The following is a 25,298-nucleotide window of genomic DNA, read 5'->3' on the forward strand; positions in this document are numbered from 1 at the left end:
CTGAGTCTTTCCCCCAATTGCACTAATTGCTCTTCGACATTCATGCTTCATATGTGTGCTTGTGCGGATTGTTCTCTCACTGGCCTGCCCTACTCATCGGGACTTAACTACGGTGCGCCTCATTACCTCTTGCTCGTCTCTTGTTGATTCTCTCCCACTACTCTTGGAAGTTCGTGCCTTTATTGTCATGCCCCTTTCTCTTCTCTGCCTAGTGCTCACATGCTTCTACAATTATGGAATACTCCTTGAGCACTCCTTGAAGCTCGATCACGATTCGGGCTGCCTTCATTTTGCCATCCAACTACGAGGTCATTATTGCCATGTGTTAACCCCCCCCCCCCCACTGCCCTCCCTCGGAACCTGGACTGCTTGAGGATTTGACATCTTTTTTCAATATTATGTTTGTCAAACTCAACATTCTTAAAAATTCTTAATTTTGATTGAAATTTTTGAAAACTCTAGTTGCATTTTTCAACTTAGATGTCTCAAACATTTTTTCCTTATATGTTTCCCTTTTTTAACTTTTTGTCCATTGATGGAATTAATTGTATGGCTCAATTATTGATGGGACTTTTTAATCTAAACACACACACACACACACACAACTTTTGATTAGTAAATGTATCTCACACACAGACACTTATTTCTTTACACACACACACACACACACACACTCCCCCCCCCACACACACACACTCTCTCTCTCTCTCTCTCTCTCTCTCTTTGTCGCTCGCTCTCTCTCTCTCTCTTAGTCTTATTATTCTTCATTATTCCTTAAATTCTCTGTATTTTTTCTTTTAATTTCTTGTTAATTTTTTAAATTTTCCTCTTAAATTTTCTTTAAAACTTTTATTATTCCATTCCCTTCTTCTCCCCCCCCCCCTTTTTTTGTTTCTATTTTTTGCTATTTTGCTTATGTCCTATTCTACTCTCTCTCTCTCTCTCTATATATATGTATTTACTCCTAATTCTTATGTTCTTTTCTACTTAATCAACTATAATATATTATAAAGTCCTAGTTCCCTAACCTTATTAAACCGTGTTTCATAATTTCCTTTTGTTAATTCATTTCTCTAGTCTTTCTCTAATTATTCATGGTGTCCTTATCTTCCAATTACTCTATTATTCCTTACCTTATTATAGGATAATGAGATTTTTAAAATTTTCCTCTATTAAATTTAGTTCCATTTACTTTGTCCTAATTTAATTTTCATGTTTTGTGATTTTTAGGAAAACCCAAATACCCCCCCCCTATATTAGTGTTGACTATTCCTACCTATAATAAACCCAATAATCGTGGTTATCTAAGCCTATTAGTGTTGAATAATCCTACCTATAATAAAAGACCCCCTACCCGCACTCTATACCGGGCGTCATTTTCAGATCCATCTCATCTAGCCTACCCGCCTTCCCCTAAAAAAACACTCACCCCAAAAATTTAATCTATGGACTACACGGGTCACCTGACTATAGTCACCAATCCCAACTAACCGATTGTAGCCCTGCTTATATAATGTAGACGACATCCCCTCCTTTCTCTAGCTAAATCCCTTGTACTGTGAGCTTCTACTCCTCCCTACCACTGTGCCTTTTCTCCTATAGCCCTATGCCTCTACGGTGGACTGCGCTCCTCGACTATTGCACCCACAACAACTCCTCATCTATTCAGTGGCAACGCTATTCTTACAGCTGCCAACCCTTCCTCGGCTCGCGTACCTTTGACTCTCTGCTCACCTCCCACCCATGTGGGAGCGATTGAGTGGTCTCCCAATTTCTCTGCGTCCAATCATCTTCAATGACCTTCTTTACACGAAGTCATGAACTATGTGTGGCCATCTCTCTTCCAAAGGCCCTTGTACCAGTAGATCCCAGCATCCCACTCCATAGTTTGCAATGACTGTCGGCCTTGTACGAGCTCATAGGCGCGTACTTTGTAAGGTTATTTTTTTAGTGACTTATCTTCAATTAGTGTCTTTAAAATGTTCTTATGAGAACATGTAATTCTTTGCCATTTTAGTTGCCCATTTTTGCCTCTTCTCTAACTCCTCCTTTTCCCTTGTATTTTTTTACCGCATATATTTGTCTATCTTAAAATTTTTTCCCTTATATGTTTTAACCCTCTTGATAATTGTCTTGTAAGGTCCCTTAAAGAACCCCCCTTTTTAAACTCTTTATTTAGTTCCTATAAGGGAGCCCGGCCCCCCATAAACCCCTCCCCCTCTTTTTTCCCATTTTTTCAATTATATAGGTTCTTAGTCCTTGATTTTTTCATAATTATAAGCTCTCAAATTTTTAATGCTATTGTTAACTAAATTATTACCCTCTCTTAGTATTTATTAAAATAAGTTCTATAGTTACCCCTCTTAGTCTTTCCTCTAGCACCCCCTATTACTATTTAAAAATGTCAATCTCTCTTTATGTTATTTTCTAGATTAGTACTAGACTATATAGACCTATATTTTTTTAATTGATAATTTGTGCTATTCTATTTAAATTTTCATGCATTTGTGTTTAATCCAATGAATGTTCTTCTCCTTTAAACTCATCTTGTCAATGTATCAAAAAAAATTCTTAATTTTGATTGAAAATTTTGAAAACTCTAGTTGCATTTTTCAACTTAGATGTCTCAAACATTTTTTCATTATATGTTTCCCTTTTTTAACTTTTCATCCAATAATTGAATTTTAAATTAATTGTATGGCTCAATTATTGATGGGACTTTTTAATCTAAGCACACAAACACACACACACACACACACACACACACACACACACACACATTTTTCTCAAAAAAATTTCACACACACGTACACATCTCCCTGACTATAACCCTAAAACCACCACTTGGTTGTTGTAAGCTGGATAGATTTTGATAATCGCCATAAAGGCGATTCTTAGAATAAAATAAAATTATCCCCAAATTTTTAATAATATAAAAGTCTCCCATACCTAATTAACCACCTCCTTCTTAACTGAACTCCCTACCTAACCAATCCTTTAACTCTCTTAACCATTTTGCAAACCCCACTTTTCAACCCCACCTTCCCACCACGCTTCACTTTTGGTCCCTAATTTTGTGGTTTTTTTTTTTTGGGTTTCCACCTTGACTTGAGTGCATTGGTATTACCTCCTTCTCTCCCTAGGTAAACTTCTTTTCTTCTTTATTTAAGGGATTACCTAATATAATTCCTTACTTATTAATAACCAACCCCTGCTCCCCTCTTTTTCACATAATTAACTGCTCTTAAATTGCTCTCTCTTATTTAACTTCCTAATATACCCCCCGTACGACACCTATAATTGGTAATATATGCTTAGTTCCTTCATTATTGTAGTGTTTTTTGGCTTTATTGAAGGCTTTTTAATAGATTATTTATACACAATTGCTTTTTGTGCCTAACTATGCATTATCCTTGACTAAGTACCCTATATTATTTCCTCACTCTTTTCCTTTTCGGTCCCTTGTAACCCCCTCACCACCCCACGTTCTTCCTATTGCTTTCCCCTATTTAACTAAGTTGGAACGATTGCTTTTCTTGCTACCGTGTTTGTTACTATTTTTCACACTAGCCTTGGCCACCCTCTATCACTTGATCCGCCTCCTTTATGGCTCTTCTTCTCACTATTCTATGACCTCAGTGACCTCTTTTCCCTCATTGCCTTCTTCTTTTCACTGTACACTCTCCGCTTGCTAGTCCATGGGCAAGACTTGCTTGGCTGACTACTCTCTCAAGGTAAATCTTTGGCCACCTTTAGTCTACTCTTGTCTTAGCTTCTATTGTCAAGCCTCTCTGAGCTACTCGTGGTGCTCTTCTACCTTATACCCTTTGCCAAGCTCCCTTCTCAGTCCAAGGTCTCGCTAACTTCTTCGCCAACCCGGTACCTATTGTTCGACACTTAGTGTATCCTTGTCTTTCCCTCTCATTGCTACTGTGCCACCTTTACTGGTTTAATGGTTCACAAGCAACTATTGCTTACGATAGCTTTGGTTGCTTCATCACTTAGAAGCGGCATACTATCCTTCCCTTACATGATACATACTTGATATTCCTTACCTTACTCACTCCGGTCGTGTAAATGCTTTGTTTTCTCAACCCTTTCTTGCAAGCTCTCTTAGTGCTCTTTATCTCACGAACTCTCTCAATGGGCTCTTGGCGATCTCTAGCTCTCAATGATCTCTTTAAATGTTCACGCAAGTTGACTGAAGAACCAGATACGATGAACTGGCCATCTTAGTTGTGGTCAAGCTTTACGACTCTTTCCACGAGCTTGTTGAGTCTCTGTTTCATGCTCTTGACCTTCTCCGATTGACCACGTTTTTTGTCAGGCAACCTTTTTAATGGATTTGTGGTTAAAGGCGGCACACTCTCTTTTCTCATTCTTGGTTGCATGGGAATTGTTCGAGGTCATAGAGACATGGGTGATGAACATGCCTGCTTGTTTCTCCCTTTGACATGTACCTTGTTGATTTTTAACCCTTTCACTTTTGTTTTTGGGTCAGTCAACCTTGGGGTTGACTAACCGTTCTGAACATGGTTTCTTTTTATGACCTTTGTGCTCATACTTCTTTCTTGTAATAGGATTTTCCTTTAGCTTCACACACACACACACACACACACTTGTAGACCTTTGCAATCTTATGATGTGTTTACAAATTGGCACCCCTGGCCAATCCTCCCACATATATTAAGAATATCGATATATCCTCTAAGGGCATATCTTGGATGGTTTACCCCCAATGGGACACATGGTAAGAATAGAAGAAACACACTTTGAAAAGAGTACTATGGTCATTACTTAACCACTCGTTAAGTGGAGCCCACTCAAGACAAAAGTGGAAGAAGATGGGTATTGATTGAGCGGGGACCATAAAAAAACTCAAAACCTTAGGAGCATCGCTTAGGAATGTGTAGGGAATCAGATCTCGAAGTCGATTTTCGACCGTCGAGATGGACGAGGAAGGGCGCATCAGCCACGTGGCAGTTTTCGATTGTTTATTGCATTTTTGGAGTTGTTTAGCATGTGGAGTTGTTTGGTTGGTAGTTTCGCACATGCAGTTGTTTGGCCACGTGGGCTACCATCTGTGGTGGTTGTACATGTGGGTTGTTTTAGTTGTAGATGTGCTGAGTGGTTGTTGGTGGGCTTGTGCTTCGTAGGATTTTTGCTATGGACCATTGGATGTGGGGGTTAAAGGTCACTGTGCCTTTACCCTGAGTATGTACAATACTCAAACACATATATAAATGAATGAAAAAGAAGATTAGGGTGTTCTGCACCACCAAAACTTGTGTGGCTCTCTGTTTCTCTCTCTCCTTTTTTCATTCTTGCTTCCGTTGAGAGCACTCTCAACTGGTATCAGAGCCCGGGTGATCTAGCTGAGCGTGTGTGAATGCCTGGAAGCTCAGTAGCTTTGTGGGAGGAAGGAGAAGCTCTGTGGAAAGCTTTGTGGGTGACTTTACTTGCATCCGAGTGTGCAGAGACCTTGGAGGAACCTTTGGAAAAGTCACTTTGGTTTTGCGAAGTGGTTTTGAGAAGCTTGTTAAGTGTTTTCAAACAAAAAGTCATTTTTAAAGCTTTTCCCTGTTTCGTTCGATGACAGAGACTCCGTACTGACTTGTAGAGGCAACTATTGCTTGCTTTTGGTGTCCATTTCACTAGAGCTTGGAAACACCTTCATTCTTGAATTTGGGATCATTTCATTGGTTTTCTGACTCATTGTGTCAGTTTTTACATTTTTCTACCCGGGTGTTGGAACTCAAGTTTGGAGCAACCATTTGCAGATCTGTCAATTCCGGTGGACTCAGGACGTCCTAAAACTTCTATGTTGCTCATCATTCGCACTCCAGTGGAGTTTACAAATAGCTCTATTTCCAAAAACGTTTTTCAGTCTGTGTGTTGGACCCAGTGATTGAGACCACGGTTTTTAAAACCGTTTGTCCCATTACGTTTTGGACGCCTAAAAACCCCTACTTGATAGTTCTTGCGCGATTCGGTGGAGTAGTTTTAGAGTTATAGATCTCTGTGTATTCGATTTCGTCTCTCTGTTATGCATTTTTCATTCTAAGGTTTTGAAACCTTAGATTTATGCCACATGGTAGTGGATAAGTGTTGACTCCCATTTCTCACTCATCGGTTGGATTTTGGAGTTCTAGCAGAAGAGAGATATTTGCAGATTTTCTTGCTGAGTCTGATTATGCAATGGCGCCCATGTTTTGAGGCATCTTAGATTCTATTTTGAGTAGCGGTCATTACCGTGGGACCATGATTTCTTGAGCATACCTTATGCAGATCACTTTGGTTGTAGTTTGAGCCGTGTGCGCTTATTTGTGGTGTGCATTGGGTTGCAGTGGATGATTTATAGGCCATTTGGATGCATTGCGATCCTTATTGGTTGCGCTGATAGGCCCAGATTGCCTTGTGGGATGCTATTTTTATGGACGCTTTGCACATGGATGCTATTTTATGCTGAGGGACAGCTTTGACACATTGCAGGTGATGCACTAATAGTGTTATGCTCTCTTGGATGAGATATTGTTGATGCATATGCCCATGGACGATGTTTATGCTTGAGCCATTTGGTACTTATTGGCATTTTGGATTGCCATTGCAGTTGGCATTTTCTTTTGGGCCAAATTTGCTCATATGGATGCATAGTACATGCACACGAGTCAACTGCATCTTTTGATGCTTTGAGCTTTGAGTTTTGGTGATATTTCACTCTATTGTGGCATACACATTAGGGTGCACATGGTATTTGGTGTGATTCTCTCTTGCAGGCACTAGCATTTGGGATTTTGCTTCATTTGCATCATGGCATCCTCTTCCATGTCTGAAAATGAGTTTTTTAGCATTAAAAAGTTTGATGGGACAAACTTTTCTTTGTGGAAAGAACAGATAAGAGATGTGCTTATTCAAAAGAAGCAGATTAAACCCTTGGTAGGGATTGAAGCTAAGCCTGCAGATATGTCTAAGGATGATTGGAATAAGTTGGATGCATTAGCAAAGTCTACTATTAGACTTCATCTTGTAGAGTCAGTTTATTTCACAGTAGTAAAAAATGAGTAGACTACGGAAGATTTGTGAAAGAAATTATGTGCCACTTGTGACTTATGAGAAGGAAACTGCATCTGATAAAGTTTACTTGATGAAGAGGTTGTTTGAGCTGCAGATGAAGGGGTCTCCATTGCTTCTCACTTGAATGAAATCAATATTATTTTCAGCCAGGGCTTCAGGCTCAGAAGATGAATTTTGATGCAGAGACTAAGGCAATATTTCTCTTATCTTCATTGCCATCCTCATGGGATACCTTCCGTACAGCTGTTAGTAACTTTGCATTTGGTGGAGTATTGAAGTTTGATGATGTTGTGGGTAGCTTGTTGGCTGAGGAGATTAGACGGAAGTCTATGGACGACAACAAGCAGGAAGTAGCCTTAAATGTGCAAAGGGGCAGATCACAGTTCAGGGGGAAGTCCCAAGAAAGAGAAAAGTCTTGTAGCAAATCTAGGGCATGGAACATTGAGTGTTACCACTGTGGCAAGAAGGGCCATATGAAAAAGGATTGCTACAATAAAAGAAGGGGAAAGAAAGAGTTTGAAAAGCTTGATTTGGTGCATTCAGACGTATGTGGTCCCATGCCTACACGGTCATTAGGCGGGGCTGAATACTATGTGACATTCATTGATGATGCAACTAGGAAAGTGTGGGCTTATGGAATAGCTCGGAAGAGTGCTGTGTTCTAGGTATTTCAGAAAAGGCTGGCCTTGGTTGAGAATAAGTTAGGTAGAACGCTTAAATGCCTACGGACTGACAATGGTGGAGAGTATCTCTCTCATGACTTTCAGCATTTCTGTCATACATGTGGGATTAAGAGGGAGCTCACATCCCCTCATACTCCAGAGGAAAATCCAGTTGCAAAAAAGATGAATCGTACCATTCAAGAAAGGTTGCAATGCATGCTTTCCAATGCAAGGCTTTCTGGTGGTTTTTGGGCTGAGGCAATGAAGACTGCAGTGCATGTGATCAATAGATCACCTAGTAAGAGTTTGGATGGTGGTATTCCTGAAGAGGCATGGAGTGGCAAGAAGCCCTCTTACTCTCATTTGCGTATATTTGGGTGTGAGGCATATGCACATGTGCCAAAAGAGCTTCGAAAGAAGTTAGATCCTAAGTCTAGGAAATGCATCTTTCTGGGTTATGGTGAAAGTGGAGAGATGGGCTATCATCTCTGGGATCGAGAAGCAAAGAAGATCATACACAGCCATGATATAGTCTTCAATGAGAAGAAGATGCATAAGGCACCCATGAGGGATGTGGAAATGAGGAGAATCACTTTCTAGGACATGAATCCACCTGCATATGTTGATAGACAGCAAGCCGTCCATGCACCAAATGTGCAAGAAATGGTACCACCAAGTACTCCCACAAGTATACAATCAAGGTTAGATGATGGATCATCTATTGGTGGAAATGATGAGCCAAATGTGGCTGATATGCAGGTGGGATAGCAAGCTGAAATGCCCTTGAGAAGATCATCTAGAGTGTCTAGATCGCCTGATAGGTTTGTTCCAGGGGTAGACGATATGATGCTTATGATTGCAGGGAACCTTCTTGCTACAGAGAGGCTATGATGCGCGAGGATCAATGCAAGTGGGAGTATGCTATGCAATCAGAGATGAGTTCACTTATGAAGAATAAGACTTGGGACTTGGTTTCTTTGCCACATGGAAAGAAAGCATTGCCATGTAAATGGGTCTACAAGATGGTCACAGGTGATGATATGCCTAGGTACAAGGCCCGTTTTGTCGCTAAAGGTTCAAGCAAGAGAAGGGTGTGGACTTTGATCAGATATTCTCTCCGGTTGTGAAGATGACCACACTTAGATGCATGCTTGGACTAGCGGCAGCAAAAGATATGGAGCTTATGCAGATGGATGTCAAGATAGATTTCTTGCATGGGGATCTACATGAGGAAATTTACATGGTGCAGCCGGAAGGCTTTGAAGAAAAGGGCAAAGACCATTTAGTTTGCAAGCTGAAGAAGAGTCTCTATAGGCTTGAGCAAGTGCCTAGAGAATGGTATCAGAAGTTTGATGCTTTCATTCGCTCCCAGGGTTTTTGAAGAAGTGAAATTGATCACTGCCTCTACACTAAAAGGGCTAAGGATAATAGCCTTATAATCCTGGCACTATATGTGGATGATATGCTATTGGCTAGCAAGAACACTTATGAGCTAGATGCATTAAAGGCCAAGTTGCATGAGGCCTTTGATATGAAGGATCTCTAGGATCAACTTCAATAGAGTACTTGCAACCTTGACGTCACTTAGTGGCAATAAAAGGTTGCACGTTCATTGCATGCATCCCTAAATCATCAACCGGCATCCCTACAGTCCCATAGTTACTTGGCGTTGCATCAAGATTGCTATCCTATGCCAGTGTACTTTCTTTGCCTTGTGCCATCGTCCAGGGAGTGAGGAGTGATGCCCAACAGCGTGAGGAGGAGAATGCATCAAAATTAAAAGTGAGGGGAGGTCATGACATTGAATAAAGAAAAGGGGAAGATTGTGATTGTGCGAAGGAATAGGAGAGCAGGAGCTTGCAAAGAAATGTGGTGAGAGGAGCCTTTGATGAGGAACTTGCAAAGTGCCATGGTGAGAGGAAAGAGAGAGAGTCGAGATAAGAGAAGGAGAGTCACCTACGCAAGCAACCACAAAGAAGGAACTATGCGTACTTACCTCGCAGAGAAGTAACTATGCGTACTTGCTTGCTTGAAGGATAGATAACGAAAAGTTTTGCAAGAAGCTTTAGAGGAGCTCTATGCTTGGATATTCCTTGAATGAGTTGATCTTAGATTTGAACCCTTGATCTTAGATTTAAAAAGAGGAGATATAAGGGAGTCTCCATTAGACTAGTGGACAATTCCCTCAGTCAGTGACAAGTGTGGCAGAGCATGTTGAGTTGGCATAGTGAACATTCTAGTACCTACAGGTGGATTATACTGCACGCAGCATAATCAGTACCTAGAAAGTAGAAGGGAAAAGGCACAAATGGGAGGAAATCAAGTGGAATATTGGGTAAATGAGACTTATGGGAGGAAATCAAGTGGAATATTGGGTAAATGAGACTTTCGCTCAACACATTAATGACACGTCCTATCACCCAGTACACGGTGAGGCAGTAATGGTACTGCTTCACCGGAGTAATGGTCCTATCACCCAGTACACAGTGAGGCAACAAATATCGAGGGAGCATTGGATACTCCTTGTGCTTTGAGGAAACTAGTTTTGGAGTGGATCTCAATAAGCAAAAGGTACTTCTGGAGCCTTCAAATTGCACCACTCGGTTTCCAGAAGCTCTGAGCAGCTAGGTGAGGAGGTTGTTATACTTTGGAGCTCCCTGCATGCTTGCTTGGTGGAGATGCAGGGCTCGGCTCACTGCAGAAACAAGAATTGTGCTATTCAGGATGATAGGGAGTCACAGGCTCAACTTGGTCGACTCTTAAGACCTAAGTGCTAGTAAACAAGCACGAGGGTTTGGGAGTGTGCACAAAGCACTATGATGCTCACCTCCCATTCTACTACTACTCACAGGGGCCTCGGAGCGATACTTCATGCACTATACTCCCTTATTAGCTTCTACGAGTGGGACAAGGCTTAAGTTCCACACAAGAAGCTAGAGCTAGTGCATGGACTTCTTTGTGCCATTGCATATTGCGTTAACCCTTATGTTTTTGATACACGCTGCCTTTCATGGCTTGATGTTTGTTTGATTGACCACTACGTTGGGAGAGCTCTCCGTAGACAATGCAAGGAAGGACTTTGATGCTGATTTGTAGGGCTAGCTTCTACATCTACAAGGTGCCGAAGTGAACTAGTTGCATGCACCCATGGTGTAATGGCATTGGCCTGCAACCCACTTTGTAGAACACATGTAGTTCGTTAATGAGCCAAATGCTGAGCACGATTAATATAGTACCGCTTCTCAACTGTATGAAACATTACTAGGGATGTATTAGCAGTTTAGATAGCATAAGTTACTATGGCTCATGGTTTGAATGCTTCATTGAAGCTATGGGATCAATTCGGCGTGCCAGGCTTTTGTGATCACTAGTGTTACCCAATAAGGATATATGTTGATATTGTTTTCTTAGTCAAGGTTGAACAAGCTCCTCTGGATGCAATTTTTGATAGCGTTGTAATCTAATGTGTTGGGCATGGGGTGTCTTAATGAAGCGACATGCATATTGGAGCCTTTATGGTTGGCTGGAGACTTTGGAGCTCCTGGGATGAAGCCCTAGACCTTACCTTATGGTGGTCATCAGGGAAATAGTGCTTTTGGCCAAATAGTTGGCATAGTAAGACACCTCGATAAGGAGACAAGGGTTTGTGGGGGTTCGTATACTCAATCCCCAGGAGAGAATCAAACTTTTATGTGCAACCACCCAACCCATAGCAATAGTCACGAGCTGGTGGTGTCCTGTTTTGTCTGGCCTTCAACTTGTGGGTGCTTAGAGACAGTGCCATGACCGTCAGTCCTTTGGTTGAGCTCTTCGGCCATGAGAAACGAATGCACAAGCTGTTGAGTTCACTACTTGCACAAATAGACCCTTAAGGCAGTTCTATATAAGAAAAGTAGTTGGTTGGTCTAGGGGACTAGTTAAAAACGGTTAATGCTAATAGATTATTACTATGCTTAGGAGAAAAGTGGTTGTTTATCCTGCTAGCTTGCTAGCTAACTGTATGAATTGGTGGTAGATTACTTCTATACTTACAATATGAAGTGGAACGGAGAGAGGAAATTTCATTTTTACAGTGTCTATATTACTTATTGTCTGAGACAAGGTATTGGCAACACTATTTATAATATTTTAAGACTTACTTGGTTAAAAAGCAAGAAATTAAGAACTCCTAGGTCATTTGGATGTTTTTTGTGGAGTGACATGGATAACAAATGTGGAGGGGTTGTGAAGCCTACCTTCCCATTGGAATCTAACTATAGTTGTTTTCTTTGGATGGTGGCAAGTGAGTCCTTGAACTTCTCTACAAGATTCTATGAAGACATCTAGGGTGACTCTAGTGGAGGGGTAATGGGAAAACAATGGCATTGACATTTCGTTATTAGGATAGGAGATGAACTTATATGATGCCTTGATCATGGTGGAAGGCCCAACTCTTTTTGCATTTTTGAACATACAAAAAAAAAAAGTTTTATTACCAAGAAGTTTATAAATTTCTAGGGTGATTTCATATAGGTTGAATGATGAATTAGACATATGAAGTATAAGATCCATGCCTACCCGTTTTGATATGAACATTTTTTGTTTTGGATGCTATCTGAAATTCTGCAATGTGTATTCAGGCAGGATTTTGCTTTGACTAAAGAGAGGCTCTTATGGAGAAAATATTGGCCTTTGAATATAGGAGGATTGGGTTGCAGTTATAAAAGTCATGTTCCCCTTGCTTATAAATTAATATGAAAAAATAGAGATCATGGTGGCTTCTACTTTTGATTGATTTTGATAACATGTCCCTACAGCTTGGTGATCTTGTATACATTGAAAAAGATATATGAAGAATGGAGCTTGAAGTGTAAAGTTTAGATTTTGCGGAATTAGTTGTAGTTAGGAAAAACACACACAAGTCACACCATTTGGAGATTACAATAATCTTTGGTCTAATGGTGGACTTGAATGATTTTTTGTTTGCAGCATCTTTCTTCTTGGCATCAGGATTTGAGGGGGCTTGGTTATATGGAACCTCTCCCTACCCTCGTTGGGTTGGCAAGATGTGTTTATCTATGTTCAAGAAGAAGGTCCATGAGGCTATCATAGCATTGGACTCACAAAATTAAGAGACCGCGCCCGGATTCCATAAAGCTGTTTTACTGATGCAACTTTCATTCAATTTGTTATCTATGTTCAACAAGAAGGTCCATGAGGCTATTATAACCTTGGACTCACAAGAATTAAGAGGCCACCCGGATTCCATAAGGCTGTTACTCATGCAACTTTCATTCAATAATTGGTGTCGAATATTGGTCTTGGGCAAGGGAAGCATCGAGAAGACCTAATTTCTCATCAAACAGTTGTCAGAAAATTTAGAACAATTAATGGAGGAAGACAATAGTACCTTAATGGGCTATGCTGAAAAATCGCCTGAGACAATGAGAAATCTGTTTGTGTATTCCAACTACCACCTCCAGCTGCTCCATTGTCCCCAGATAATTTGGGATTTAAATGCTTTTCACTTCCTAAAACAACTTCCAATGTTTTGCAACATAGCTTCTGCAACATGGAGGGGTTGTCAAATCAAGAAAGAAAGAAAGAAAGAAAGTGTATTATTGTCCACTAAAGGCCAAAATGGGCCCATGGGACATCAAGAACTCTGCGTACAAGATAGCACAAAATCAACGTGCCACAAAGAAGAGGCATCGTCGAATATCATCTAAGTGTTATGCAATACAATGCAAGTGAAAGTACATAATGTCAAATCCGAGCCTAAATACAAAGTAAGCTAGATGCAAGGAAACCGCCCCTGGGTGCAAAATGGGGGGATGAGTACAATATGTCAATGCAAAGATACAAGTCCATGTATCACGGAGTCTGAGAACCAAAATAATACTGGAAATCCTGTCCATCGACTCTGCCTCCTGCTATGAGAGTACAAATCTGAGCAAAAGTGAGGTGAGCGGCTGGTGGGGCGAGATCTCCATGAGTAAGTCTCCTCCGAAAAGCTGCCATCATCCTGGATCGTCTGGAGATGAAGCGGCGAGTACGTCCCCTATGTAACAAGATCCTGCCGCGTCTACAAACCATCTCATATGTACATCCACAGGGTGGAGGCATGTGTCCTGTGTGAGCTCTGACCTCCTCGTGCTCCTCCTGATACCTGTCATCTGGTATAGCGTGTGTCTGAGCTCTATCGGGCTGGGCTCTATCACGCTCCGGTCTGTGCTGATGGTCTCTGAGGTAGTGTCGTCGAAGCATAGTGGCCTCCCTGACATAAAGAGCTAGGCAATGCTGATCCTCATAATCCATCACTCGTGAGAGAGGTCCAAAGCCATCCGTGAAGAGACAGTGGAATCTCCCTTTGATCTCATAATATAGCGAGCATCTGCAAATGAAGTGCTCCTCTGACTCCACCTCTCCCATGGTGCAACAAGGGCAGATCCTGGTCTCTTGGCCTGGACGCCGTCCATCCTCCATGCGTCGCATCCTACCAGCCTCTATCTCGAGCTGATGCGAAGAGACTCTAAGCTGGCCAAGGGCAATCCTCAGTGAGTGGGACATGTGGATACCTGTGTAGCCTGGTGGAATGACAAATCCATCCTTTGAGATCCGAAGGAAGTGGTCACGATATGTGGCCATCTTCGTCGGAAGCTGCGTGGGATAAATCCAAGTGCGGTATGTATGAAGCTGCAGCAAGTCTGCTCTCATGACCTGACTAAGCTCGTGGCGAGTCAACTCGAGATGAGGGGCATCTATGCTGTATCGGAAGGGAGGCAGTCTATCCATGTCTAGTCCAAGAGATGTGAGCCACCTAGTGAGTCTGAAGTACCAGCAGTATCGGGCCCCAGATCGTGCCAACTCCATAGAAGATGCAAGTGCTAACCATGGCAACCGAGCTCTGCCTGCTGCTGAGTCTCCAAACTCCCTGACCCTGTGCAAATACATGACCGACTGAAACGCTGCATCCAATGCAAGGGGGGTAGCTCCAAACTCTGCTAGCATGATCTCGTGCGGAACTGTAGCCTTGGCCCTAATGAGCCGAGAGAACATGATGATCTGTAACCTCTCTACTCGTCTCCAATCTGCAGCGCCAAGGTCTCCTGCCCAGAAAGGAGCTGCATACATCGCAGCTGGTCTCACCAATGTGTCAAATAGCAGGGATTTCGTATCGGGATGCTGAAAGTGGGACTGAAAACACTGACGCTCAAGATGAGCCAACGAAGCATACCCTTTACTAATCCTATCTCGTGCTGCATATGTCATGGTAAAGATCGGTCCCCTGAAAACTGCCCCCAAAATAAGTGTACTCTCTAACAAGCTCAATGGGCTGTCCGTCATAAGTGAAGCAAAACTCATCCATGCTGTAGATACGATCAGAGGTGTTGAAAACCATAACCTTGGTCTTGCCAAGGTTTACGGTCAATCCCTTGTCCTGGCAAAACCTGTGGAGTGCCTCAATATGTGCTTGGAGGCCCTGAGCAGTAGAGGAAATGAGAACCACATCGTCCGCATATAGGAGGATAGGAATGGAGGATCCTGAGAGAGTAGAGCCCACACCGCCTGTCATCTGTACGAACCTCTCTAGCTCATCAATATATAGTCCAAAGAGAGTAGGAGAGAGCGGGCAACCCTGCTTCACCCCAATCGTGCTGCATACCTCCTTTGAGAGCCCCTCACGTGTCCGAACCCGACCAGTGACCCTCTCATACAAAGCCATGATAGCCCACTGTGTTTCTCCACTGAAGCCCATCTCGCGAATCCTCTGAAACAATCTGAATCGCGGAACTGTATCAAATGCCTTCCTGAAGTCCACGAAGCAACAATAAAGCCGTTGCCTTCGTGACTTCGCCTCCTCTACTAGTGCCCTGAGTGTGAGAATGTGGTCAAGCGTCGAATGATCCCTGCGAAATCCAGCCTGCCCTCTGGCTCTGAGTCCTGTCGTCTCGGCATGGTCATTTATACGGCTTTCCAAAACTGATGCATAGATCTTGGCCATAACGTGGCCAATCATGATGGTCCTGTAATTCGATGGCTCCATAGGGTCCCCCGACTTGTGGATAGGTACTATGGTATTGCCTAACCAGGACTGTGGTAGGCCTGTACAAACAGACTCATTGAAGAGACGGGAGAGAACAAAAGCTAAGGTATCAATCCCATGGATTACATACTCCGCTTGCAATCCATCATGATCCTTAGCTCTCCCGTTCTTCAATCGGTGGACTGCTGCATGGACACTCTCCGGTGTGAAGAGACTAGATGAAGCTGGCCTAGGGGAGTGGGATAAATCGATATCTGGCTGATCTGGAACATCGTATAGAGTTGAAGTATATGCAGACCAGACACGTGGATCTGTGAGGGGGCTTTGAGACTTCGAGCGGAGGAATTTTCTCCAGAATTCCTTGGAGTCACAGCTGAAAAGCAAGCTTCTCAGCTCCTCCTCATTCCGGGCTAGAAATTGGCGTTTCTTGCGCCTAACCAACCACTTGTAGTCTCTCTTGGTTTCGGCAAGGAGGGGAGACTTCTCCTTGGTCTCAAGGTTAAGTTTCCTGCGGAGTTCCTTACACTCCTCGTCATACCAACCGTTGCAAGGAACAAGACCAACCGGTGGGGGACTAGACGAATGACATGTGGCAGGGAACGACATGTGAGCGGCAGAAACGAGTGAAGTATGTACAAGTTCCCACCGGTCCCGCGTGGATGGTAGAGCATCTAATAGATGAGGACGGAGTAGGCGGCTGAGGTTCTGGCTATATACATCATCGAACTGGTGGTCAAAATGAACCTCATAGTAGGGTTGGCGGTCGTGATAACGAGGGGGAGGTGGGTCATGGGAGACATGAGTCAAAGTAAAGTGGATGAGTGCATGGTCGGCAGAGGGCATGAAGGGGCTAACAGTAAGGCTATGGATGGAAGGGACTAGGGTCGGGGGACCTATGATGTAGTCGATCACGCTAGTACCACGCCCAGAAGCAGAAGAGAATGTAGGCATGGAAGACTGTGGCCACCTGGACAAGCCGTTATAAATGACCATACTGTGCGAGGTGAGGAGCTCCAGTAGCTGACGTCCCTGATCTGTGGGCTGTACTGTGCAGTCTGATGAAGTCCGACAGAGGCTATCATCGTGAAATGCTGGGAGTATGACCGGATCCTCCATGAAGTCATAAGTGAGGGCCTGTCTGTCTGAGGTCCTCGCGTTGAAGTCTCCTAAAAGGATGACTTCTCCGCGACGTGAAAAATCTGCAATGTCCGCTGAGAGATCCTCAAATATGGACTGGCCTGGTCCAGTGGAAGAATAGATCGACTGCGCCAGGGGAAAGTAGCAAACTGCAATAAAAAGATCTCGCTGAGGGGCCCTGCGGCAGATGCGTACCCACAAGAATCGGGCATGTGAATCTGCTCTCTCCGCTGTGATGATCCGATCGAGATGCTCTCTGTACAAAATGGCCACTCCTCCAGATCCTCTCACTCCAAATGTCCGGGCGTGCTGTCTGAAGGCAGATCTCCATGTATACCTTATCACTCGTGGTAAAGGTCTCTCTGGACTCTCGTGTCTCCGTGAAAAAGATGATATCTCTCCCAAAGAATGCCCCCCGTAGATTGCCTGGTTGTGCTGTAAAAGAACCATTGCAGTTCCATACAGCGATGCGTAGACTATCTGACGGGTGGTGTGTCCCATGGGCCCTGTCCCGTCAAGCGGACGGGGAAGGAGGTGGAGGTGGAGGTGGAGGTGGAGGTGCTGGTCTGCCATCTCTGAGCACTGTGGGAGCACGCCTCAAGGTGCCTGTGATGAGTCTGCCATCCCTAATCACTGCCCACTTGCCCTGAGCTCGGGCTGCATCTCTCTGAGGCATGAGCGCCTTGCGCTCCTCAACCTGTATCTGAGTCAGATCCTCGTCCATGGAAATCTGTGGGTGGTCTCTGAGTGTCCCTCTCCTCCTGAGGGCAGCTAGACGTGCCTGGGCATCTCTGAATCTGATAATGAGGGGCTGCTCTCTAGTAGGATCCCTCCCGACTCTATATGCTCCTACTATGCCATGATCCTGTACTCCCAATGTCTGAGAGACAAAGGTCACAGCCTGTGTCATCGTGGACTCTGTCGCCGAGGGCAAGATACCATGAATGCGAATGTTGAGGGCCTTTGTGGCCCTTTGCTGTGACTCGGCCAATGTAGCTGATACAGTAGATCTCTGAGGCTGTGATGGCTGATGGCGGACTACATCCACCCACTCTGTGGCTCTTTGGACCTCTGTCTGAAGGGAGGTCAAACGCTCCTCAACCGCTGCTACTGCTGTAGTAGGAGATGTATCCATGTGCTGAACGTGAGTCTCGATCTGTTGCACTCGCTCTGTGTGTCCATGAATCTCTCCAGCAAGAGTCCTATGGGTCGCCTGTAAGACCTGAAGATCTGTCCTAATAGATAAGACCTCCCGATCCTGCTGTATCACTCGATCAGCAAGAGATGCAACCTGAGCCGTAAGTAGAGAAATGGTCTCGTCCTTCTTGTGAAGCATCTGAAGTGCAGCTCGGAGATGGGTCTCAAAGTGCTGAAGCTCTGGCAGGATGTGGCGGCAAGGACAAACAGTGCAAGGCATGGAAGGAGAAAGAGAGGGAGACAGGGGGGAAACCGGTAAGGTGGGTAGCGGGGATGAAGGAGAAGGCTGGAAAGGGGGAGAGAAAACGGGTACCGGGGAAGGAGAGGAGGGGATGGGTAAAGTCTGTAGAGAGGATGAGGAGGAGGTAACCTCTGGCAAAGTAGGTAAAATAGGCAACAAAGGGGAAGAGGTGACAGAGGGCTGTGAGAGGGAGAGAAAAAAGGGTGGAGAAGGGGTAGGAGAAGAAGGAACCTAAGAGGGGAGGGGTGAAAAAAACTGCGGGTACAAAGTAGCTATGGGCGGAAGATGAGATAATGGAGCTGAAACCGGTGAACCTGCGACTGGGAGTGCGGGCACTGCGCTGGGCGGAAGATGAGACAATGGAGCTGAAACCAGTGTACCTGCGACTGGGAGTGCGGCAAGTGCGGGCAGTGCGCTGTCCTTTGTAGAAGATGCGAGTCCTCTTCTACTATAGTGCAGCATCTCGGTCGTGGCGGCCATTGATGTTGCTGCTGTTGCTGCTTCAGACTAGCTTATGACTACTATTCACAGTCACCCCTAAGAAAAGCTCTTCAAATACCTACACAAACCCCTTTTTTCCACCTCGGTTATTCGAAGTGGAGTTGATGGCATATGATAATAAAACTTGGGAAATGCATGGCATGAACTTGTTGGCACCATTTGCCCGAGATACCTGGCTATTTTTGGCAGATCTATTGGCGAATGAAAAGAATATCAAAGCCGAAGCAAAGAGAGTAGCACATAATTTTTAGATCAGCATAGTACATAATTACCCAATTGCTAGGTTTTTTCCCCTGTCGGCCTTTGCCACAGGTAGATGTGCATCACCCGTCGGGGCCTTTGGAAGGTGCAAAAGCAGGCTATCAAAAACTCAGAGTAGGACGGCCAAATACTTAAATGACATCTTCAATGTTGGACGCCCCTACTTGAAAAGCAGATGCGTGGAGGAGCGCATTGATTGTAAGGCCTAGGCATTGTGGTTTGACCACGGGATATGGTTCATTGCTAACAACCTCCCCTCCTTTTTTCCCAACTGCCCATTGAAAGTTGCATTCAACTCCTTTTTACTCTTTATGAAGACCAACGATATGGTACAATTCTACAAAGCATCAATCAGTTTTACTACATGAGGGAATTGGTTCTGATGGCGGTCAAGAATCTGGAAAAGAACCCGTGGGCCCCTTTACTCTACACTGCAGCCATCCCCCGGTGTCATATCCTATGGGGAGCTAATGTTGAGGTCATTAAAGGCACAACCATTGAGATCTTTTGGACCTGCTGGCCGCACGGGAACGACACGTGGACATGTACACAATACTCCATACCCCAAGAGAGCTCAAGGAGCTAGCTAGCATATGTATTGATTGGCAGCCATCCTTAGACAGTTTTGTCTACGTGGATAGCCCGGAATCACAGGTAAGGACTACAAAAGCACTAAGAGGGGGCAAAACAATCTCATATACAAGCACAAAGAGCGGTAACCTCCCGGTTTGCCATTTGTTGTATGATGACAAAGATTCATGACTAAAAGGTATATTTGTAATTATAATCGCTTAGTACAACCACTACGATCCCCTTTGGATATTCGGAACAACACTTTATTAATGTCAGCAGAGATAAGATATCCAATTTAAAAAGGGTTAAGTTTGTTCAATTTATCAGAATCGAAGCTTATTGCAACTCAAAGTGTGTATGAAGAAATTGCTTTTTGCTGTGATCAAGTATTATTTCCATCCTGAATCCCACTTCAGTGTCATTTCATGGTAAACAAGTTTGAAGACTAAGTTGAATACTCACACAATCAGGCACACTTCCCCCAAGCTCCCTCTCAATGATTTTTTGACAGGATAATTGATTATGCACTCATGCACTGGATGGGGCACACATTGAAAACATGCATAGACGTAAGAGTAAGTCGAGCTACTAGAGACCTCATGTTGTTTCAAAAGTGAGAGAGAGAGAGAGAGAAATGGAAGAAGGGAGAGAGAGAATGAATGCACGTCTAAAAAAATGGAAGAGGAGATAGAGGGAATGAATGCACGTCTAAAAAAGCACACCCAAATTTGAAAGAGATGCTCTAAAGTCAACACACCAACCAATCACGGTGTAGAGAATCGGCTCCGGGGGGAGGAAACCGGGGTCACTTGGTGACTCAAGAGTCGGTCGCTCAGGCTTTCGACCAAGATCGGCGACTAGGCCGAATTCTTGGCTGTCAGCATCGACGGGGAGGCGATGGCCACGTGGTGTACATCGAATGGTTGATGCGAATGCAGATGCAACATGGAACGTCGATTTTGAGACACGAGACACGCGCTTTTGGATCGTCAGATTGGAAGATTGATCCAACGATGCACGGAATGTGCCTCTTTTTGACCGTCAGATCGAGATCATATCTAAGGGTGGCAGACTGTCCACTGTGCACGGGTCCAGTTTTGACCGAATGAGGAGTTCTTAGGAATATTGCCGGTCCCACGCTGCACCAAACAGAAGGGGCCTCCCTTGATCAACGGCTGGGATCGATCCTCCGTGAAGCGAGTCGTTGACGGAATTCGGGAAAAAACACACCTGAAAATGCTAGAAATTATTTTTGGCATTTGAAAGTTGAACCTTCACTATCAGGCTACCTAACGACATGCCAGAAAGCGTATTCTGTTTACGTACGGATAACGAGCAGGACTGGCTTTGGCCGCCCTTGTCGGCCTTACTTTATTTCACTGGTCATTTTATTCACATCATACAAATCGCTACAGCAGCGCAGACCCAACGGAGCGGAAATCGAACGAGGAGGAGGAGGAGGAGGAGGAGGATCAAGGTCACGGGAGAGATCGAAGTTCGCCGGTCGCACACCTTTATTTCTGTCAGCATCGTGAAATCGAAGGGGGAGCATTAGCAGTCACATGTAACTGACAAGGGGGAGGTTGCGCCAAAGTTGATCCAGCAGACCCATCGCGCGGGAATTCAACAAACACGCAATCAACTATAGAGGTTGTTGCAGCAGGCCCATCGAGACTCGAGAGGCCTTAGGTAATGAACAGGAAAGCAGGAGGAAGGTCAGTGGTCGCAGACCTACAGGGAGAAATGTCACATCGACTTTGCTAATTGAACAAGAAACCAACCAACTTGGTCCAGCCTACGACTTGTTCTACACGTGAGCAAGTCCGTTGTTCTCCAGCATCATTCAAATGTGCATCTTGGTTGTTTGGCATTACAAGCTACTATTATACCATGCGAGGTAGATTCACTGTCCCTTTCCTTTCCCTGCCCCGTTCCATATAGCACGATAGATGCCTCGTTGGCCCGGGAAGGCGAGTACTTTCCCTCATTTTTCTAACGCCGTGAAAATTTTGATAGTCGTCACTGTGGCCAATTAAGCTGACTTAGCTCCGTAGCTTTTAGAGAAAATTCTGCATGACTATAAGGGCCGTCGTTCGCTCTTTCTCAATAACAAGGAGAGAGACAATGACAGGAGGAAGTAACTGGTTTAGAGGGAACTTTCTCGGCCCAGCATCTGAGTGTTCTTCTGGGACGAGTTCATCATGTAGCCAAGTACTTAGTATGCTTCTGCGTGAGAGATGCTGCAAAGCAGCTGTTTTACTTTTTGTCCTCACCTTCGCCTTTCTCAATATTCGGTGGTTTCTCTTTCTTCCTCGTCAGGCAAATGTAAATCTTCCTCATCCGGTAGGCTTCCTTCTATCTGCTAGCAGCAACCACAGCAGCAGAAACGTGAGCATTGATGCGACAAAAACTTTCTCAGCTTCATCATCAGGTATTTCTTTGTTGATTTTATTTGGAGCATGTAAGCCTCAATCTTGTGACCTGACTAGGGTCTTTACAATCACAGGGAACTGTGATCTTTCTAGAGGAAAATGGGTACCTGTTTTGAGACCTCCTCTCTATACAAACGACTCATGTAGACATATTCAGCCTTCCCAGAATTGCATGCAGAATGGAAAGCCAGACACGGGTTACCTCAACTGGAAATGGAAGCCAAATGATTGTGAACTACCACCATTTAATTCTTCACTGTTTCTTGAATTGATGAGGGGGAAGAAGCTGATGTTCATTGGGGACTCAATTGCACGTAATCACATGCAAGCACTTCTGTGTGCTCTCTCACAGGTGTTGATCCCTACTTCAACACGATTATTTAAAGTTTCATTCATGGCAATGATCTAAATTATGGTTAAATATGCAGGTCGAAGATGCACAGAATCTGTTTCACAACAAAGACAAGGAATTCCAATGGGGTTTTCCTTCCTACAACTTCACAGTGACAAACGTATGGTCACCCTTTCTTGTAAACCACACATACGAGCAGGACATTTACAAGCTTCAGCTAGATATGCCAGACGAGGTATGGTCATCCATGTTAGCCAACTATGACATGGCTATAATTTCCACAGGATATTGGTTTTTCAGGCCAAGTATCTACTTCTTGAACGGCACAATACTGGGTGCTAACCCTCGCTCTGGACTCAATCTCACAACTATCGAAGTACTCCCAGCATTGAAGATCGCGCTGGAGAATGTTTTTAAGTACTTGGTGCATGAGTACAGGGGAATGACCATGCTAAGAACGGTGACGGTCGATCATTTTGAGCATGGTACATGGAGCCATGGAGGAGTTTGCAATAGAACACGGCCGTTCGTTGGACCAGATATGCAGCTGCCATTGCCTTGGATGAACAGCAAGATGCATCAAATTCAAATAGAGGAGTTTGAGAAAGCTGTGGCATTGTCGGAGGGATCATTGAGGCTGAAGCTTTTGGATGTGACCTACAGTGCTTTCATGCGCCCAGATGGACATCCTGGTCCTTACAGGATTCGGCAACCAAATGAGCCTCCCAATGACTGCTTACATTGGTGCTTGCCAGGGCCAATTGATATGTGGAACCAACTTGTCTTGCGTACCCTTAAACGATGTTTGACTAACTTCTAATGAAATTCTTTCACATGGGTATCGAACCATGTGTTTTTTAAAACCAAAAGGTATTGAATCTGTTCTCCACAGATTGGCTGGTTGGTGTGCTACAAAGTGACAAAGAATATGTGATCACAGCAAATTCCTAAATAAATATGGATGTACAAATGTGGAGTAAACAGAGCAGAGAAATGAGTGCCAGTTTGATTAGGGAATTCGTCTTGCAAACTCTTTCTTAAAAGAGGGCAATGTCTACATTCGTAAACAATCACTTCAGTGAGCTCTCCTTGAGCCACGTGTAGAATTCTAACCCATTGATTTTGGATTGATATAAAGGCTAGAAAGTACGGTGAAAAAGCTCCTTTTCAAGTTCGTTGGACATCGTCACAAAAAGCCTAGGATTGGTTTTCTGATTTTTCCATTTTTTGTTTGCCAGGGGGACATATTTTGCTCAGAAGCCTGGTTGATTTATCTTTCAATTCCTCTCTGACCTTTTCTCAGCCTTGTATTTGTCAAAGCTCGATTCACAATTCAATCCAAGAATTTGACTTTGTGGAGCTTCGGATCCAAGCGCAAGAGATTTCGGCTCACACAATATTGTAATGCTCAGGGGCTCGTGTCACTTCGATGTGATTTGTGTAGGTTTTGTTTATAAGGCTCAGGGGCTCGTGTCAGTTTAAGATGATTCGTGCAGGGTGACTCCTCGTTTGAGTAGAGTGATCCTTTTTTTTTTTTTTTGCGCAAAAAGTAGTGCTAGTTATATTACTTGAAAGCAAGAGTACAAGAAGGCCTAAAGGCCAGCGGGCTGTAATCACAAAACGGGTGGATACAAGCCTCTTAGGGCATAATCATCGGAGAGTGGACAAACAGCCACGGTGGAGGGGCGTAATGCCACTGAAGACTCTGAGTGAAGTGCTGGAAGAATAACTCCCGGTGGTCCCAGTCGCGAAGGAAACGTCGTCTCTTTTCCTTCCCTGCCCGGGACTCTCCATGAATTTGATCCCATTGACCCTTGAGCGTGTGAATGATCGTGCTCCAGATATCTGCTAGGGTCTGGGTAGTAGAAGTGTATGAGCTCCTACAGTCTGCGCGCATTTGGAAGTCCAGATATGCCAGCTTGCGATGCTCCCTACGATCTCCCACAGTGGGTGCCGAGGCAACGCTCCTGCATCTGTCTCTGTCAGATGCCAAGGGAAGCTGTCCATGTATGCCCAAGTGGCCTGCGTGATGAAAAAGACGGGATCCCGGCTCAGTGCTGCACCAACAAACGGCTCCCCAAGTGATTGGTCCTAGCTCGGGTGTAGCCCTAGCTAAGATCCCCATGATTCCCTTCCAGACCGTCTGCGCATGCGAGCAGCTCCAAAGGCAATGCTTCAGGGACTCCTCCTCCTAAGAACACATCTGGCAATGCCCCTCCTGCCCCATCTGTCTCAGCCAGCTGCCAACTGGAAGCCCCTTGTGTGCCACCATCCAAAGGAAGTAGGAGATCTTTCTCGGACGCCAGCTAGCCCAAAGAGTCTTCTAGAAAGTGCGAAGAAAGACCAAGGAAATCCCTTGGGCATACCACCTATGTGCCTGTGTGGGTAGCCCACGCTGGAGAGCCCCAAGAGCACGCCGACCCGTGCGTGCACTGTAAGAAAAGAAGGGGATAGGGTTCTCTGAGGTCTTCGATGGTGGCCAACGCCACTCCCCTGGGTCCCACTCCACCTCTCAAGGAACGGCCCTCCCATATCCAGAGTCTCCAATCCTAGTCCTGCATAATCAGGGGGTCTATATGCCACGTCTTCCCTTGCAGCCCTACAATGCGAAGGCGCTGCCAGGGAAGCTGGGGGTCGATCACGGCCTCTCTGCTCTGTAGGCGACTGTCATCAGTGATGGAGAAGAAGTGTATTGAGGAGTCCGAGAAGAGGCCTGCCACCACCAAAGGAATGCCTCGTGGAGTGAACTGTCCTAGCCACCTCTCATCTCCTGGGAAGAGCTGTCCGGTGTCTACGGGAATCCTCCAACCTGCAGGGATGGCAGCATCAATCTCCGCTTGCC

The 25,298-nt window shown here is 44.6% G+C and overlaps 1 protein-coding gene across 8 annotated transcripts; it reads left to right on the forward strand.

Moving 5' to 3' along the window:
- The first annotated feature begins 21,004 nt into the window (after window positions 1–21,004).
- Window positions 21,005–23,690, forward strand: LOC147889933 (protein trichome birefringence-like 25). Of its 8 annotated transcripts, none has more exons than XM_087391094.1 (4): window positions 21,005–21,569; window positions 22,020–22,103; window positions 22,179–22,456; window positions 22,533–23,690. In XM_087391094.1, the coding sequence occupies exons 1-4, from the start codon at window positions 21,563–21,565 to the stop codon at window positions 23,274–23,276; spliced, it is 1,113 nt and encodes a 370-aa protein (XP_087247220.1). In that variant the 5' UTR covers window positions 21,005–21,562; the 3' UTR covers window positions 23,277–23,690. The 8 variants fall into 8 exon arrangements, with proteins under 8 accessions (XP_087247220.1, XP_087247219.1, XP_087247216.1 ...); XM_087391093.1 differs by having other exon boundaries at window positions 22,042–22,103; XM_087391090.1 differs by having other exon boundaries at window positions 21,005–22,103.
- Window positions 23,691–25,298: the final 1,608 nt, after the last annotated feature.

The sequence above is a fragment of the Dipteris shenzhenensis genome, chromosome 19 (genome assembly GCF_047967505.1).
Source record: "Dipteris shenzhenensis isolate YYH24624 ecotype China chromosome 19, Dip_SZ_1.0, whole genome shotgun sequence".
Classification (NCBI taxonomy): domain Eukaryota; kingdom Viridiplantae; phylum Streptophyta; class Polypodiopsida; order Gleicheniales; family Dipteridaceae; genus Dipteris; species Dipteris shenzhenensis.

Excerpts from the sequence above, each read along its gene's own strand:
- LOC147889933 (XM_087391089.1), top strand. The coding sequence starts at position 21,746 with ATGACTATAAGGGCCGTCGTTCGCTCTTTCTCAATAACAAGGAGAGAG. Across the intron at positions 22,457-22,532 it reads TTCTGTGTGCTCTCTCACAG|GTCGAAGATGCACAGAATCT; the intron begins GTGTTGATCCCT and ends TTAAATATGCAG.